Source organism: Pelophylax lessonae (assembly GCF_965119305.1).
Source record: "Pelophylax lessonae genome assembly, chromosome: 2".
NCBI lineage: Eukaryota > Metazoa > Chordata > Amphibia > Anura > Ranidae > Pelophylax > Pelophylax lessonae.
The window spans coordinates 582,633,591-582,651,220 of record NC_138769.1 but is presented as its reverse complement, the minus strand read 5'-3'; the positions used below and the strand labels follow the sequence as shown (position 1 = coordinate 582,651,220).

The 17,630-nt window shown below is 46.0% G+C and overlaps 1 protein-coding gene across 4 annotated transcripts in view; it reads left to right on the top strand.

Annotated features, from left to right (window-relative positions):
* Positions 1–17,630, top strand: part of TFCP2 (transcription factor CP2) — a 284,340-nt gene that overhangs the window by 134,669 nt on the left and 132,041 nt on the right. For all 4 annotated transcript variants that reach the window (XM_082246598.1, XM_082246597.1, XM_082246600.1 and 1 more), the window contains exons 7-8: positions 3,400–3,510; positions 9,751–9,839. In XM_082246598.1, the coding sequence (XP_082102724.1) occupies positions 3,400–3,510; positions 9,751–9,839 (200 nt within the window). The remainder of the gene's footprint in view (positions 1–3,399; positions 3,511–9,750; positions 9,840–17,630) is intronic.

Genomic DNA, 17,630 nt, shown 5'->3' with positions numbered 1-17,630 from the left:
CAGCCAGAGTGTGTCTTCGTCTGGAAAAAATCCATGAATTGCAGGATGCAATTCAGCTTCTGTTGTCCAGCATACTGTCATCCCTCCGATTTTGTATGCAGGTGTTGGGCCTGATGGTATCTACCTTCTAGGTGGTTCTTTTTGCACAGTTCACACAAGAAAAAAGAGATTCTGGTTAAATGGGACAAGAATCCACAGTCTCTAGAGGTGGCTTCATTCCCCAGCACTTCGACAGGGAAAATGCTTACTCCCCCTGTACTGGACGGCTGTAACCATGGATGCCAGCTTGTCCGGGTGGGGAGGCGTCCTCGTACAAATTATGCTCAGGGGGTCTGGCTGTACTGGAACTCCGAGTGATCAGACTTTGTATCATTGGACAATTCGTCTCCCGGGGTATCCGGTATGAATTCAATCTGACAATGCCATGGCTGTGGTTTGTCAATCACGAAGAGGGCACAAGAAGTGTTCTGGCGGCTCAGGAAGTAGCCGGCATTCTAAGGTGGGCAGATCGATTCGTTCCAGCCCTCTCTGCTGTACACATTCCAAGGAAGGTACAGAGGTTTATGGCATGGTCTTGGGATCCTCTGGCCGTTGCCACAGACGCATTATTGGCTCCTTGGAGTCAGTATCGTCTGATTTAAGCCTCCCCTCCCCCCCTCTCAAACGTCTGCCAAGCCTCGCCGGTCTTGTTTCGCCGATCTGATACGGCTGGTCGCTGATGCTCCTTGGAGACTTCCTCTCAAGGACGATCTGCTGTCCCAAGGGCCAATCTTCCATCCTGCTTTGCAGTTTTCTGGCTTAAACGGCTAGGCTGTTGAAAGCCAGGTGCTGAAGAATAGAGGTTTGTCTGAATCGGTGATTCCTATGCTGTTAAAGGCTAGAAAATCTACCTCTAGGAAGATCTACCATCATACTTGGAAGACGTACCTTTATCCAAGGAGTTCTACACTAGGCTCCTCCAGTGCAGGTCTCCATTGCTGCCGTGGGACCTCAATTTGGTGGTTGTCAGTTCTCCAGAAACCGCCCTTCGAAAATATTTGGTTGATTCCCCTGCTTACATTGTCCCAGAAGGTGGCCTTTTTGGTGGCTATTACTGCTGCGTGCAGGGTGTCGGAGCTGTGGGCGTTGTCTTGTCGTTCACCTTACCTGGTGGTTCATAGAGATAAGGTGGTTTTTCATCCCTGTCCATTGTTCCTTCCAAAGGTCGTCTCTGAATTCCATTTGAATGAAGACATTGTGTTGCCTTTGCTATGTCGCAGACCTAAAGATCCTAAAGAAATTGCCTTGCATTACCTGGGTGTGGTTCGGGCAATCAGGGTGTACCTGGCAGCTACGGAGTCTTTTAGGAAGTCACTCACTATTTGTACTCATGGATGGACCTTGGAAAGGGTTGGCTGCTTCAGCCGTGGCCATTTCCAGATGCATTAGACAGTGATTCAGACCTATTGGTCATCAGGCATCAATGGTGCAGGTTTGCTAGGCTTCCACCTGGTCGTCTATGCATGCTTTCACAAAGTTTTATAAGGTGGAAGTATTTGCATCTGTGGATGCTTCTTTTGGCCACAAAGGTTTTGCAGGCGGCTGTTTAGAGGACCTGGTACTCTTTGAGGGTGTATTAATTTTTAAGGAAAGCTACAGTTGTTTGTTTGAGCTCCATGTTGCCTGGTTGGCTATAGTTAGCCTTGGGAATTTTTTTCTGCTGTTTTCCCACCCCTTATATGTAACACTGCTTTGGGACATCCCAATGGATAAGATGATCAGGAGCAGTGTCTGTCAATGAACGGAAGAGAAAATGGGATTTTTGACTTACTGTAAAACCTATTTCTCTGATGTTCCTTGATGGACACAGCACCCACACCTCTGTGGATTTGGCTTTCTTCCGACACTGCTTGTAACAAAACTGAGTGCCTATAGCTGAAAGTGGGTGTATACCCCTTGGAACTGCCCATAGGCGTAGTCAAGCTTTTTCCTGCCTATTGTCCTACTCCTGTAGGGGCAGTATAAACCAATGTTTAAGAATCGGGAGCTGGAGAAAAGGAGAGCTGAATTTGTTTTGAAGCTCCAAAATTGATGCTCATACTAAAGAATGAGCACTTTAGGTACTTTAAGGGCCCTGCTAACACAGGTTACATGGTGTGATGAACCCCAGACAACCATGTAAAAGTAGGTTTTCTTATTCAGAATACCAGTGGGATTGGGTGGAGGACCCAAAATATGTCTTCGTGCACAGGAGACGAGCCAGTCGTATTGGTATACCTGTATGTAAAAGGAATGTAGACGTGGGCAGCAGTCCCAAATGTTAACCTTCATATTAGCCTGCCTTTTGGTATGTTTACCATATTTAGGGTTCGATGGACCTTTTAGCTTATCCACTCCAATTTTCTTGTGGCTAGTGCGGTGTAAATAATGCAGCATTGTGCAGTTTTCTGTTCTGCAGCCGCTAGCCACTTTAATAACCGATTTTGTAATTAATGTGTAAGTCTAAAAGATTGGCTTTCCTGGGGCCCTTACTGACTTTGGGTCAAGGACAGTGTTAGCAGTTACTTAAGGAATTTATTAAGCATGCCAGGATATATAAATTTAAACCATGTGTTTTATATTAGCTGCTTTACAGAGTTGTGTACCAGTTTAGCAACTGTTTTCACTGCAGTCCACCGTAACCTCCTTTCCCTACATTTCTTGATATCTTGGGTTTCTAAAGAGACTAAACCCCCCCCCCCCTTTTTTTTTTTTCTTTTTCTCTTTTAATGTCCAATATACCTGCTTTCTGCAATTCTTCTGCACAGAGCAGCCCTGATCCTCAGCTTCCTATGGCATGCCATCCCATGCCATGCTGCCTGTGTCTATAGACAGCCCAGCTTGACCCCACTCCCTTTGTCACGAGACGTGATTGTGTCTGCCTTGTGAGGAGAGAGCCGCGGCAATCGAGCACATCTCTGGATTGAGATCGGGCTCATTTAAGTATATTGGGGAGGGGGATTCTGTGGCACAGAATGTTTAGGTTAATGCAGAGAATGCATTAAGGTTTAAAAAAAAAAAAAAAAGCTTTTAGAACCACTTTGTAGGTGTCTGAGAGAAATAACCGGTATCTTTTCAAAAAACACCACATTAAGAATTAGTATAATTGTATTACCACCTGCAATTTACAAGCCTTTACATGAAATGGCTGACAACCTAAAACTGTGTGCTATGCTCATGTTCACAGCAAATGTAACTACTGCAGATTTTGTCCAAATCTGGAAACTTTTACAGTCATGTTTGTGCATTGCATTTGACCTGTATTAGCTCTGTTACGTAAAAAATAATTGGCACGAGTGGTTGAGTCATCTTTTAACGTTGTGCATAGTCCTTGCTTGAGCTTTACTGTTTTAATTTTTCATGTACCATGTAAAAATTCAGCCAAAAGGAGCAGATCGAAAACAGAAAACTGACCGAGAAAAGATGGAGAAAAGAACACCACAAGAGAAGGAAAAATATCAGCCATCTTATGAAACAACTATACTCACAGAGGTAATAATTCTCTCTCTGTCTAGAATCTGTAATTGTGGGTTTTGTTTGATGTCCACACACTCTATTCGCATCTTTACATCGGCATTACAACATGGGAGGGGGCGGGAATGGCTGACTCGGGCTCTCAGCGGCTCACTGAGAGAAGCGGAGCCGGGTGCTGGTCCATGTATGTGGGCGGGTCCCAATACTTCCCGAGCCTGGAGTGGGTCACAGGAATGCAGAACAATCTGCACTCCTGTGATCCGCAGCTTAAGTACAGCCAAACAAGCATTAATGGAAAAACATAGCACAGGGATGTACATTGATGTAAATTTTGATACATAGACATCCATTTCCAAGTTATAACCTGATAGTCTAGTGTTGCGTTTAGGGAACCATGGAGCCGGTTTCAAACCTTTGTGGTGATTGTCAGTAAACCACAGGTGTAAAGCATGAAATGCATTGACTTGCTATCTATTTTTAGTGATATTCTTTTATAGTGCACGTAAATCACCATAGCACACCACATCTGTGCCTCAATGCACAGATGCGGTGTGCTATATAACTGCAAAAAAACTGCAGGTGCATTATAACTTGTATTGGTCTGTATCAGCAGCACATTAACCACAAACGGACTGCCTTGCCATGATGCATGTTAACGTACAAAATACTTTCTAGTAATGCAGCAGTGGGAATAAAACCAACTTTGCCACGCTCCCTAAGTGACTACAGAAAACCAACACAAATGTAACATAATATATAAAACAAGAAAAAATAAGTATAACCATCCCAAGTAAGTCCAAATTTGTGAGGAAATCAAATGTGGCAAAATCACTCCAATCCAAAATGTACAACACCCAAGTGTACCTCCACCGTTAGACAAAATGGCCTATTACCAATATATATGGAACCTTTACTAGGAAAGAGTCGAGAAGGCTGTATGAATTAATGTACCATCTGTAGAAGGAACTGTTTTTTTTTTTTTTTTTTCTCCCACCGTGGCTTCATCAATGGTCACCCGAATCTCCCGATCAGCAACATAAGACGCTCCATTGTAATATACAAAAAAATATAGTGTAAAACGGCATATACAATTAATATAATCTTAACCACTTACAATGCTAAAAAGCAGAAAAAAGTACTAATGTGTAAAAAAAAAAATACTTATCCCAGGTGTCGATCCAACTGTTTCCTGGTTTGAGCGTGCGTGATGACGTCAGGAACATTAGCTCCATCCTACGCGTTTTGCCACAATTGTCTTTAGGAATGTCTATATAGACCCTAAAATATGTAGCCTTTCAGGCTGCAAATTCTGCAGCTTTAAAGGATAAGTTCACCTGCTCAGAAAAAATAATAAACGCACATTTATTTGCAGGTAAAAAAATGTTTATTCATTTTTTTGCTGCAGGAGCCTGTAAAGCATTTCACCAGCAATCGGCAGATCATTGATGCCATGCAGTTCTACTGCAGCCCTGTCAGTGTATCTGCTTCCTCATAACCCATACGGGGAATCCCACACATGCTGCCAGGAAGAATGAATGCACTACCTCAACGACGTGGTCGTTCATTAAAAACTACAAGCAGACAGCCGCAAAGGCTGCTGTATCTTGTAGTTTTCCATTCACAGGGCACTGTGAATGAGTGGCACGGCTACGTTTAATTTTTTTGCCTCATTTTGACAGCTTGCAGGTGGCGAAGAACCCCTGCAGGGGGCTGGTGCACTGATTACATGTTACACCCTGAATATAGGTGTATCCTGTTATGAAGGATGAACTTATCCTTTAACTTTGTAGTCAGGAGCAAAGGTGTCTGTTAGTTTTTCTTACCTGACTAATTCAGCTGGAGGTGATAGATGGTGAGGTCAAACATGGCTATAAAGGCTGTGGTATTTTCATGACACTCAGTACCGAAGAAGTGGCTTGAATTGGCTATGAATCATCTTTAACATTACAGTACAAGTCCAGTTGAATTTTGCAAACTACTACCATCTATAGTTGTCAGGCAGGTGCCACACAACGCTATTTCTCTTTTGTTCATTGACTTCTTAACCATTGCGTTATGCTGCCCCCTACAGAGGTAGGACACTAGGCAGGAAAAAAACTTGACTACGCCTATGGGGCAGTCCCAGGGGGTATACTCCCACTTCCTGCTATAGGTACTCAGTTTTTTTTGCTGCCTAGTCAGGAGTAAAGACCTAGTTCCTTGCTGGGATCTCTGGTCCTGGCATTTTTTCATTTTAAATGGAATTTTTTTTCTTATTTTGTTCCAGTGAGATCTACAATCAAGTGCCAGACTGGGCGACAAACTGAATAATGTAGATCCTTAGGTCCCACCCCAGTCCGGCTAGCAAGCGCGTGCAGACTGCAGTCTTGCACTAGGTCGGCTGCAACATAGGACGGAGGGATGGCCTATGAGTTAAGTCTTGTGAGGACGCATGCAAACTGGCTTTGTCCTGAGTCGCAGCGTTTCCTCCTGGCTGACAGCACCCACATTACGATGGAGCGGTGTCCTGTCCAGAGCGGTGCCCACCTGGTTCCTGGTGTGGTAAGTAGCTGTCCTGACCCCCCCCCCCCCATACCCCTGGAGGGTTATGGGGTGGACATGGGTCCCTCCCTGGGATGGTGGTACCCCCTCCCCTTCCCCAGGTGCTGGTGAATGCACTGTGTCAGTGCGTGAAACTTTAAAAATAGAGGTTGTGGCTGACACCACATCAGAGGCACCGGTTCCTTTTGGCACCCACAGGCCCTCCAAAGCGGCGAGGGTGTCCCTCTTTCCGCTTACCTTGACAACATTGTCCCAAAACAGTGGGGTTGTCCAAAAATGCAGTGGTTGCTAGGCCTTTTTTTGTTTGCGGTATCCTTACGAGGATTTACTGCGTAAAAGGTGAACGGTCCCATCTGTAGTGGACTTGCCAGTTTCCAGGTCAAGTTATTAACCTTCATCCCGGTTGAGGAGTCCCTGACCTCTACAGGTCCAGCTAATAAGAGGGCAGATGCTCTGGCCCGCCATATGTGCGCTGTGGCTGGCTCAGCAATTTGGCCGGTAATTACTGTTGCCCCGGTGTCGCAAACTCTAACATAGTGGGCTAATCTTTTACGTCGGGACCTGGAGAGAGAATAGCTTCCCCCTGTCTTTGCGGAACTGGTGGGCCGATTGGTCCAGGGGCTAAAGTTTGTCTGTGATGCTTCTTTGGATGCGGTTCCTTTTGATTTATAGCCTGTCTGTATCAGCAGTGGTCCTTTGGCATATTGTCTGGCTGAAATGCTGGTCTGCGGACTAGACTTCTAAGAAGGCCTTATCTGATCTTCCTCTTGTAGGGGTTGCCTGTTTTGGGGCTTCCTTGAATGACACCGTTATGGGTCTCACGGGGGGGTTGTAGAGTACTCTTCTTCCGCAGGCTACCAAGGGCAAGGAGCCCAGTCGTAGACGTAGGCCATTCTCCTCAGCTCCTAAGCGGCTTGTTCGCCACGAGCAGGCTCTTCCAGACCTGCAGATAAGGCTGTCTCTGCATGAAGGGGCGCCCTCACCCGCATCTAAATTGGTTTCTGGATCCATGGACCTCCCTGGCAATGGACTACCTGGAGATTGCTCTGCGAACAGTTGGATCCTTAACATTCAGGAGTCTGCTTTGGTTCTGTCCACAAAAACTGGACCATCTGGGTCTGACTCTGGACTCTGCCTTAGCCAGAGAGTTTCTTCCTCGGGAAAAACTCCAGACATTGCAGGAGGCCATTCAGCTGCTGTTTAGCAGACGCTCATCCCTCCAGGCTTGCGTGCGCGTGCTTGGCCTGATTTGTGTCCACCCTCGAGGCTGTCTGTTTGCACAGTTCCACGCAAGATCCCTGCTAAAGAGTTTCTGGTGTAATGGATCAAGGATCCACAGTCTCTAGAGGTGGCATAGCTCTCCAGCACTTTGACAGGGAAAAATTCTCCTCCCCCTGTACTGGATGATTCTCCATGGAAGCCAGCCTGTCTGGGTCGGGAGGCGTCCTCAGCACAGACGTGCTCAGGGGGTCTGGACTCTAGCAGAGCCCAGACTGCCGATTAGTGTAATGGAACTCCAAGCGATCCAACTTGACTTCGGCTCATTGGGCATTCGTCTTCAGGGGTGTCCGGTACAAATTCATTCTGACAATGCTGAAGGATGGAGGTTTGTTTGAATCAATGATTCCTACACTGATTCCTACAAAAGCTAGGAAATATTCCTCTAGGAAGATCTGCCATCATATGTGGAAGACGTACATTGTGTGGTGTGAGTCTCTTTGGGTTCATCCTCGCTCCTTCTCGGTGGATCGGATCTTAACCTTCCTTGAACAGAATTTGGCTTTGCGTGCCATCAAGTGCCAGGTATCTGGTTTTGGCGGTCTTTTTCCAACGACCTTTAGCCACACACTCCTTGGTGTGTACCTTTTCTTCAGGGTGTCCGACATTTGGTTCCTTCAGTGCGGGCTCTGTTGCCGCCCTGGAATCTTAACATGTTGCTTTCAGCTCTACTGAAGCTTCTGTGAAAATATTCGGGGGGGGGGGGGGGTTTCCCTGCTTATAATGCCCAAGAAGGGGACCTTAATGGCTATCATCTCAGCATGCAGGGTGTTGGATCCGACGGCATTATCTTGTCCACCTTATGGTGTTTCACAAGGATAAGATAGTGCTTTGACTCATTCTTTCCTAAAGTGGTCTGACTGTGTTTTGAATAAAGACATTGTTGCCTTCCCTGTGTCCCAGGCCTAAATTTCTGAAGGAAATTGCATTGCATGTCTTGATTGTGGTCCCGGCAATTAGGGTGTACCTGGCAGCTGCGGAGTCTTTTAGGAAGTCAGACTGTATTTGTGCTCGCAGACGGACCTCACAGAGGGTTGACCGGTTCTTCTGGGACCGTTTCCAGTTGGATCAGATGGTGGTTCAGGCCTATTGCATCAGGGGTCAGGTTCCTCCTTTCCCAGTTTAGGAGCACTACTAGGACGCTTAGTGTCTCCTTGGCTTTCCGTCATCAAGCATCAGTGCCACAGTTTTGCAAGGCGGCCACCTGTTCTTTAGTGCACACTTTTACAAAGTTTTTGTAAAGTGGTGGTGTTGGCATCTGTGGATGTTTCTTTTGGCTGCAAGATTTTTGCTGTTTAGAGGACCTGGTCCTCTTGAAGGGTGTATTGTTATTTAGGTGAGCTCATATTTATGGTTGAGCGCCATGTTACCTGGTTGGCTATGGTTAGCCTTGGGATTTTTTTTCTCTTCGGTTTCCCACCCCTCATGTTTTGACACTGCTTTGGGACGTTCAGTGGTTAAGAAGAATCAGGAACTGTGTCCGTCAATGAACAAAAGAGAAAATAGTTTTTTTGACTTACCGTAAAAACCATTTCTCTGATCGAAAGAAAAAGAGTACCTATAGCAGGAAGTGGGAGTATACCCCCTGTGGGTATTTTTTCCTGCCTAGTGTCCTTCTCCTGTAGGGGGCAGCATTACCCAATGGTTAAGAAGAATCAGGAGCTGTGTCCGTCAATGAACATCAGAGAAATTGATTTTCCCCTACGCTCCTCCCCTGGTAGCTACATAAGTTATGTAGGAAAGTGCTGGTGGGGGGGAGGTAAGGGGTTGGTCAGCACAGAGTAATTAAACACTGCCAGAAGAAAACGTTCCCTAGCACAGTCAAAGGCACATTGTAAGTTCAAAAACAATAGAAAGGAAAAACACTGCAGCTAGGGATGCAAAATACAAAATATAAATTATTTTACCTGCAATTTTTTTTGGTGACTGGGCCCTTCAATATGCTGTAAATGGTGCACATTGTGTTCCCATAATGCTCAGCTCGATTGAGAACGTACATTGCTGTTAGAGGGACACATCCATCTCTCTGTGCCTATTATACAGTATATGGCCTTTTTAGACTAGGACTACCTACAGTTTAGCAGGCACTCTAGGCAAGGTCAACAAACCATGTCATGGAAAAAATCCTTTATTAAAGACTTTTAAGCGAATGGCTTGGTACAAATGCTCTAAACTTTTATAAAAGATTATTTATTGGACCCTCCGACAGGCAATTTGTGAGCAGATGCACAGACTTTTGTTTACTTTGGCTGTATTATGCTGGAGGCAGTAGATAAGGGTATACTTTTTTTTTTTTTTTTTTTGAGGTGGATGCTTTAAACGAATGCCCGCTCTGTGCTAAGCTTCACCTCATTTCATAATTGGGTATATCAAGCCTAGTTGTATGTAGGTAAGGTGAAGCATGAATGTTTGAACGATCATGGATTTTGTCTATTACAGTGCTCTCCATGGCCAGAGATCTCCTATGTGTCAAATGCCCCCTCTCCTGGGTTTAACAGTTCCCATAACAGTTTTACCATTGGGGAAAGGTAAGTTTTCTTCTGTGCGTCTGAGTAAATTTTAACATTTTGCATTTTTTCGATAATCAGATTCCACTTAACATCTTCCGCCAGTCATGCACATATATGTGGCTGTTGGGCTTCAACACAGAGCGTCCATTGGGAATGGCATGTCTGTGGTAAGAGCATGGTCACAAAATCTGAATGCCCTCCTTTTTGCCTTCTGACAGAACCTCCTAAAGGGCCGGGGGCTGGCAGCGACATGGGGTTAAGCTGTAAGCATTGCTCTTTATTACAGAATTATCTTCAGAGCCACATTATTAATGCTACTCATGTATACATGGTCAACACCCTAAAATTTATATGGTTGAACTGTTCATAAAAAGCAGTACCATGATCCAAAATGCAGAATCTGGCATTGTGTTCATAATGAGATGGCAAGTAAAACCTTTGTTTTTGCCTTGCGGTTGTAAGTGATACATTAAACATTGGCAATCTTGCTTCTAGCACTAGTGCTGCAACTTATGACATCATAACTGTTTCGCGCTTTAACCACTTGCGGACCACACACTGTACATTTTCTACGGCATGGGGCTGCTCTGTGCCAGATCACTATGTGATCTGACACTTCCTGCTCTGGGGCACGCACCGCTGGCGACCCACTCCTGATTTGATTACACACAGCAGGAGCCCAGCGGCGGGTACAGTGGACTCGATGTCAGACGGCACCCGCCATTTACACAGGACACAGGCAGAATGACAATCTGCCTATCAGAAGAGAAGGCATTGATCCTGTATTGCTGCAAAGCAGGGACACGGATCTTTGCCTTTCCCTAGTCAAAGCACCTCCCCCATAGTGAGTAGGCAGTCTAGGTGCACAGTTACCCTTTGATCGTCCCTGATTACCTCTTCCCAGCCAGTGTCTTTAGTACAGTGGCATTGTATATATCTCGGTCCCGTATCGCAAAAAAAAAAAAAAAAAAATGGCCAGGGCATGAAGGGGGGTAAACCTTCCGGAAATCAAGTGGTTAATGACCTTGTAAAACATGCCAGAACCATTTATGTAGGTTGGGTGGTTGGAAAATTATTAATTCACCTGATGGGTGCGGAGATATTTACTGTAAGGCTGATTTCACAGTGGGCAGTTTTCATACAAATAGAAATGTAGGAAAATTCACAATGAAGCATGTATTGCATGAAATGCACCCCTACAATATCCCACAAAAGAGTACACCCCTCACATTTTTGTAAATATTTTATTCTATCTTTTTATGTGAGAACACTGAAGAAATTACACTTTGCTACAATGTAAAGTAGTAAGTGTACAGCTTGTAGAACAGTGTAAATTTGCTGTCCTCTCAAAAAAAAACTCCAACACACAGCCATTAATGTCTAAACCGCTGGCAACAAAAGTGAGAACACCCCTAAGTGAAAATGTCTAAATTGGGCCCAATTAGCAATTTTCCCTACCCGGTGTCATGTGACTTGTTAATATTACAAGGTCTCGGGTGTGAATGGGGAGCAGGTGTGGTAAATTTTTGTATCATCACTCTCACTCTCAAACTGGTCACTGGAAGTTCAACATGGCACCTCAGGGCAAAGAACTCTGAGGATCTAAAAAAAAGAATTGTTGCTCTACATAAAGATGCCTAGGCTATAGGAAGATTGCCAAGACCCTGAAACTAAGCTGCAGCACGGTGGCCAAGACCATACAGCGGTTTAACAGGACAGGTTCCACTAAGAACAGGTCGGCCAAAGCAGTTGAGTGCACATGCTCAGCGTCATATCCAGAGGTTGTCTTTGGGAAATAGATGTATGAGAGCTGCCAGCATTGCTGCAGAGGGGTGGGGGGTCAGCCTGCCAGTGCTCAGACCATACGCAGCACACTGCATCAAATTGGTCTGCATGGCTGTAGTTCCAGAAGGAAGCCTCTTAAGATGAAGCACAAAGTCTGCAAACAGTTTGCTGAAGACAAGCAGACTAAGGACATGGATTACTGGAACCATGTCCTGTGGTCTGATGAGACTAAGATAAACTTATTTGGCTCAGATGGTGTCAAGCGTGTGTGGCGGCAACCAGGTGAGGAGTACAAAGAAAAGTGTATTTTGCCTACAGTCAAGCCTAGTGGTGGGAGTGTCATAGTCTTGGGCTGAATGTGTGCTGCCGTCACTGGGGAGCCACAGTTCATTGAGGGAACCATGAATGCCAACGTGTACTGTGACATACTGAAGCAGAGCATAATCCGGTCCCTTCGGAGACTCAGCCGCAGGGCACTTTTCCAACATAACGACCCCAAACACACCTCCATGACGACCTTGCTAAAGAAGCTGAGGGTTAAAGGTGATGGACTGGCCAAGCATGTCTCCATACCCTATTGAGCATCTGTGGGGCATCCTCAAACAGAAGATGGAAGAGCACAAGGTCTCTAACATCCTCCAGCTCCATGATGTCATCATGGAGGAGTGGAAGAGGACTCCAGTGGCAACGTGTGAAGCTCTGGTGAACTCCATGCCCAAGAGGGTTAAGGCAGTACTGGCAAATAATGGTGGCCGCACAAAATATTGACACTTTGGGCCCAATTTGGACATTTCCACTTAAGGGTGTACTCAATTTTTTTTTTTTTTTTTTTTTTTTTTTAGATTTTAAGCCTCCATTCACACCTGAGCGTGTCGTTTTCTGGCTTTTTTTTTTTTTTTTCAGGTGTTTTTCTGCCTTTTTTCAGGCGTTTGGTAGGTGTTTGGAGGCAGACCTTGACAACGCTTGTAATCTGCCAAAAAAGCTCATGTACTTTTTTGAGCTTCAGGTGTTTTGCTTCAGGCGATAAAATGCTCAGATGTGAGTAGGGGCCATTGAAATGAATGGGATTTTTCTTGTTGGACGTTTTGAGACTTGAGATGAGCGTTTTAGGAGCTGAAATATGCTCAGGTGTAAACAGGGCCTAATGGCTGTGTGTTATTTTGGGAGGACAGCAAATTTACACTGTTGTTTTAAGCTGTACACTCACTACTTTTACATTGTAGCAAAGTGTAATTTCTTCAGTGTTGGCACATTAAAAGATATAATAAAATATTTAAAAAAATGTGAGGGATGTACTCTTGTAAGATACTGTTTCCATTTAAATCAATAGAGACGAAGGCCAATGCATATTGTAACACATGCAGTACCTGCCTCATTGTGAATGTTCCTACATTTTCTATTTAATTCTATGGAAACTGCATGTACCGAAGCATGAAACTGTGCGAACACCGCATCCTAAATTGGCTGTAATGAATGCTACCGAATTTTTAAATGGATGGACACCCACACACCTACCCTTAGTTAGAGCCTGATACATTGCATGTTCAAAATATATAGAGCGTTCAGTAGTTTAGAGGGGTGGCGTGATAAATGGTGATGTATTTCTAATCAAACTCTTACCGTAACACGTGATTAACCCTTTATATAATATGTCGATGGCAGTGGTGGATTTTACGTTGTGTACTTGTCGAGCTGATTTTTAGCTTGCTGGTGGAACTGCTTCAAACATCTATTTGCTGATAATCCCTCCACTTAATGGACCCTGAAGCAGTGTGTATTACATCACTTTTGGGTTCAGTGCTCGTTTTTTGGCAGCGCTGACTGGTCATGACGCTGATTAAGTGCAATCTGATCAAATATAACCTACTATCCTTGTTACATATGTTTCTTTATCGGCCATTGACAGACGCAGCTCCATATCTACCTAGATCATTGGGTTATGCTCCTCCCATCAGGAATATGACGTTGGGCAGGAAAAAGCTTTCACGCCTATGGGGCTGTCCCTACAGGCATAACCACACACACTGCTACAGCCCTCAGTTTTTCTGCCTAGTTTAGGAGTAGGAACTAGTTCCCTGCTGGGACTTCGGTCTTGGTTATTTAAAAGGGACGTTTTTGTTATATGTAATTTGTATTTACTAGTATAGAGTTCCTAGAGAACTACAAGCAGCAGCCGGCTGGGTTTCAGACTGGATAACCTAGATCCTTAAGGTCTCACAGCCTGGCCAGGGAGCTTGAGCAGGTTATAGTCCAGCACTAGGCCCCACCACGACAGAGCCCTGATGGATAGGGACGAGCCTGCGAGTGGACCGTCTCGCTGGGACGTGATGACCTGGAACGCCCTTAGCCACAGCACCCCCACCCCGGGCTGGAGGTGGTCCGTTTGGAGTGGCGCCCACCTGGTACCGTGATTAGTGCTGTCCCCCCAATCCTTTGGCGGTTTCAAGGTGGACGTGGGCCCCCTCCTGGGAATGGTCAGACCCTCGGGAGATCCCTCGGTTCCGCCGGCCTCTTGGACTTACCAGCAGCCCCCCCCCCCCCCCCCCGTGCTCATTAATTTCCATTGAAAATGTATGGGCAGCCATTTTCTGTTAGTTCCCCATAGAAATGCATGGGGTGGCCATTTTCTTGTAGTCCAGATCGCTGGACAGGCAAGGCAGCAGGTATGGCACATATGATCTAGCAATGACCCAGGCATTTTTTTTTTTTTTCATTTCCTGTGTCAAATTGTTTTTACTTTCTATCTCACAGAACGTTCCAGCAAGCCTCCTGAGCAGAGCAGTTGGGTAATGTTTTTGGGGTCTTCCCTTACTCACTCAAACAGATTGTACTGAATTGGGATTTGTGATACCGCTAGTGCGGCGGTGGGATCGCGATTTTGCGACCTTTTTTAAAGTGACACTGCATTATTTTAATTCAGTGAAAAAATGGAGTCCCAGGGCAAAATTTCACCTACAGACCCTCTCAATGCAGCTGCGGGACCCTCTGGGTCACAGTCTGTCTGCTTTTACAGCAGCCTTGGAAAGCCTGGTGTCAAAGGTAGATTTTGTGTTCAGTATCAAGTATTGATGGCCGCAAACGTCCTCTGTCTTCACCTCCATCTGTGGTATCCTCAGATTCTGAGGCAGATATGCCCACCACGGATGCTCCCCATCCTGATGAATCAGTGTCCTCACATTCTGATGGTGAAGAGGACCTCTCCGGTCGCCATGCGGGAACGCGCATTGGTGGAAGCACTGTTTTCGTGTGAAAAACGTTTATAAATGGCAGATGAATCTACAGCGTCAGGTACACAGGTGTCAGACCGTCACTGAATGGGTGAAGTTACTTAAGGGGAACTTGGAATCTAAACAGCTCCCCCCGGCAATGATTGAATGCTTGGATCAGATGGCTCAAGCCCTTGTGTTCATGTGTGATGCGTCCTTGGATGCGGCTCCCCTAGTGGGGATTGCCATTAGACGCAGGGTGTGGTTAAAAAGCTGATTGGCGGACCAGGCTTCCAAGATTGCCTTGACTGATCTTCCCTTTACGGGAGAGGTTGTTTGGATCTTCTCTGGATGAACTGATCAAAGGTCTTATGGGTGGGAAGAGTATTCTTCTCCCTCAATCCTCTAAGGACAAGGTGCCACGCTGTAGACGGGGGACCTTCCTTCACTGCTCCTAGGCGGCTTTTTCGTACCTCTGGATCGCAAGAAAAAGGAAAGCCGTTTAGGTCTTCTGGGGGTTCCAGGAAGCCATGGTCAGGAAAATCGAAGACCGCTCAGTCCGGTTCTGCAGACAAATCCTCATCTGCATGAAGGGGCGCCCTCACCCACTTCTGGGGTGGGGGGGAGGTCTTCACTTCTTTCCAGAACCTTAATTTCCTTTATTTAGGACAAATGGGTTCACAAACTGATCCAGTCAGGGTACAAGATCGAATTCCAGTCTCGAACATCAGACAGGTTCTTCCTGTCCAATGTTTATCTCCAGACCAGTTAAGGGATCTACGAGAGGCGGTACAAGATCTCCTTGCACAAGAGGCGATTGTGTCGGTTCCCTCTCAAGAACGCTTTCAAGGGTTCTATTCAAGCCTATTTACTGTGCCCAGAAAAGAGGGCAAGGTTCGTCCAATCCTGGATCTCAAGGCTCTAAACCGCTTTGTGTGGGTACAAAAGTTTTGAATAAAATCCATTAGGACGATAGTGGTTTCCTTACACAAGGGAGACTTTTTGACCTCCATAGATATCAAGGACTCATATCTACACATCCCTATCTACGCTGGACACCAGCGGTTTCTTCGTTTTGCTGTGGCAGACTAGCATGATCAGTTAGTGATGTTACCCTTTGGTCTTGCCTCCGCTCCCAGGGTTTCCACCAAGGTACTGGCCCCGGTGTTGGCATTGCTGCGCCAATGGGGGATTGTGGTAGTGGGGTATCTTGATGATCACCTATTGAAAGCTACTGTCCAGGTTCTTTGGGCACAGAGAAGAGTCAAAACTACCGCTCAGAGCAATAAAGCTTTGTCTGAGTCACTGGACGACTGGTCTGCGAGCTTGTCCAGTTCGGATTCAGTCGAGCAGTACCACGGCTGTGGTTTACGTAAATCATCAGGGGGGGCCCCAAGAGTGTTTTGGCGGCCAGGAAGGTGGCCGAGATTCTGGCTTGGGCCGAAGAGTCCAGCCCACATCCCAAGTGTGGAGAACTGGCAAGCGGATTACCTAAGTCGTCTGGTGTAGGATCAACGGGAATGTTCCCTTCACCCGGAGGGGTTTCATCTCCTGTGTGTCTAGTGGGGGACTCCCGAGGTAGATCTGTTTTTGCTTCTTGTCTCAACAGGAAGGTTCAGAAGTTCGTAGCCAGGTCTCGGGACTCTCTGGCCGACACCACAGGCGCACTGGTGGCTCCTTGGGGTCATTATCGTCTGATTTTTGGCCTTCTCTTTCGCTAAAACTCCTGCCAAGGCTTTTATGCCGGATAGAGGTAGACGGGATTCTGGTTATTCTTGTGGCCCCAGACTGGCCTCGTCTGTCTTGGTACGCAGACCTAGTAAGGTTGGTCGCCGACGCTCCTTGGAGACTTCCTCTCGGGGAGGATCTGCTGCCTCAAGGGCCGATCTTCCATCTTGCTTTACAATCGCTGGCTTTAACGGCATGGCTGTTGAAAGCCAGGTGTTGAGAGAGAGAGAGAGGCCTTTCTGACTCTGTGATTCCTACACTATTGAAGGCCAGGAAGTCGACTGCGAGGAAGATTTATCACTGTACGTGGAAATCGTACATTTCATGGTGGGAATCGCTGAAGGTTCACCCTCCCTTGTTTTCTATAGCTAGGGTTTTGGCTTTTCTGCAAAAATGGGTTGAAAAGCGGTTGGCTTTGGGCACTATCAAAGGCCAAGTGTCGGCTTTGGCTATATATTTCCAAAGCCCGTTCGCTACGCATGCCTTGATTCGCACTTTCATTCAAGAGGTGCGCCATATGGCTCCGCCGAGACGATCCCTGTTGCCTGCGTAGGATCTGAATTTGGTATAATCTGTTCTTCAAAAGCCTCCTTTTGAGGACATTAGAGATATCTCTTTTCTTTGTCCCAGAAGGTTGCCTTTTTGATGATCACTTCTGCCCGCAGTGTCTGAGTTGGCGGCGTTATCCTACCACTTGCCTTATTTGTTGATCCAGAGAGATAAGGTGGTACTTCTACCTAATCAGTCTTTCCTTCCTAAGGTGGTTTCTGATTTTCATTTGAATGAAAACATTGTGCTGCCTTTACTCTGTACCAAGCTCAAGCATCCCAAGAAAATTGCCTTGCACTCTTTGGATGTGGTTTGGGCTGTCAGGGTTTACATGGTGGCCACGAGACTTTCAGAAAATCCGATGCTCTTTGTCCTTACCGAGGGACCTCGTAAAGGATTGGTTGTGTCTGCTGCGATTATATCCAGATGGATCAGGCAGACGGTGGGTTCAGGCTTATTCACTGAAGGGTCAGGTTCTTCCTTTCCCTCTGAAGGTGCATTCAACTAGAGCGCTAAATACCTCTTGGGCTTTTTGCCATCA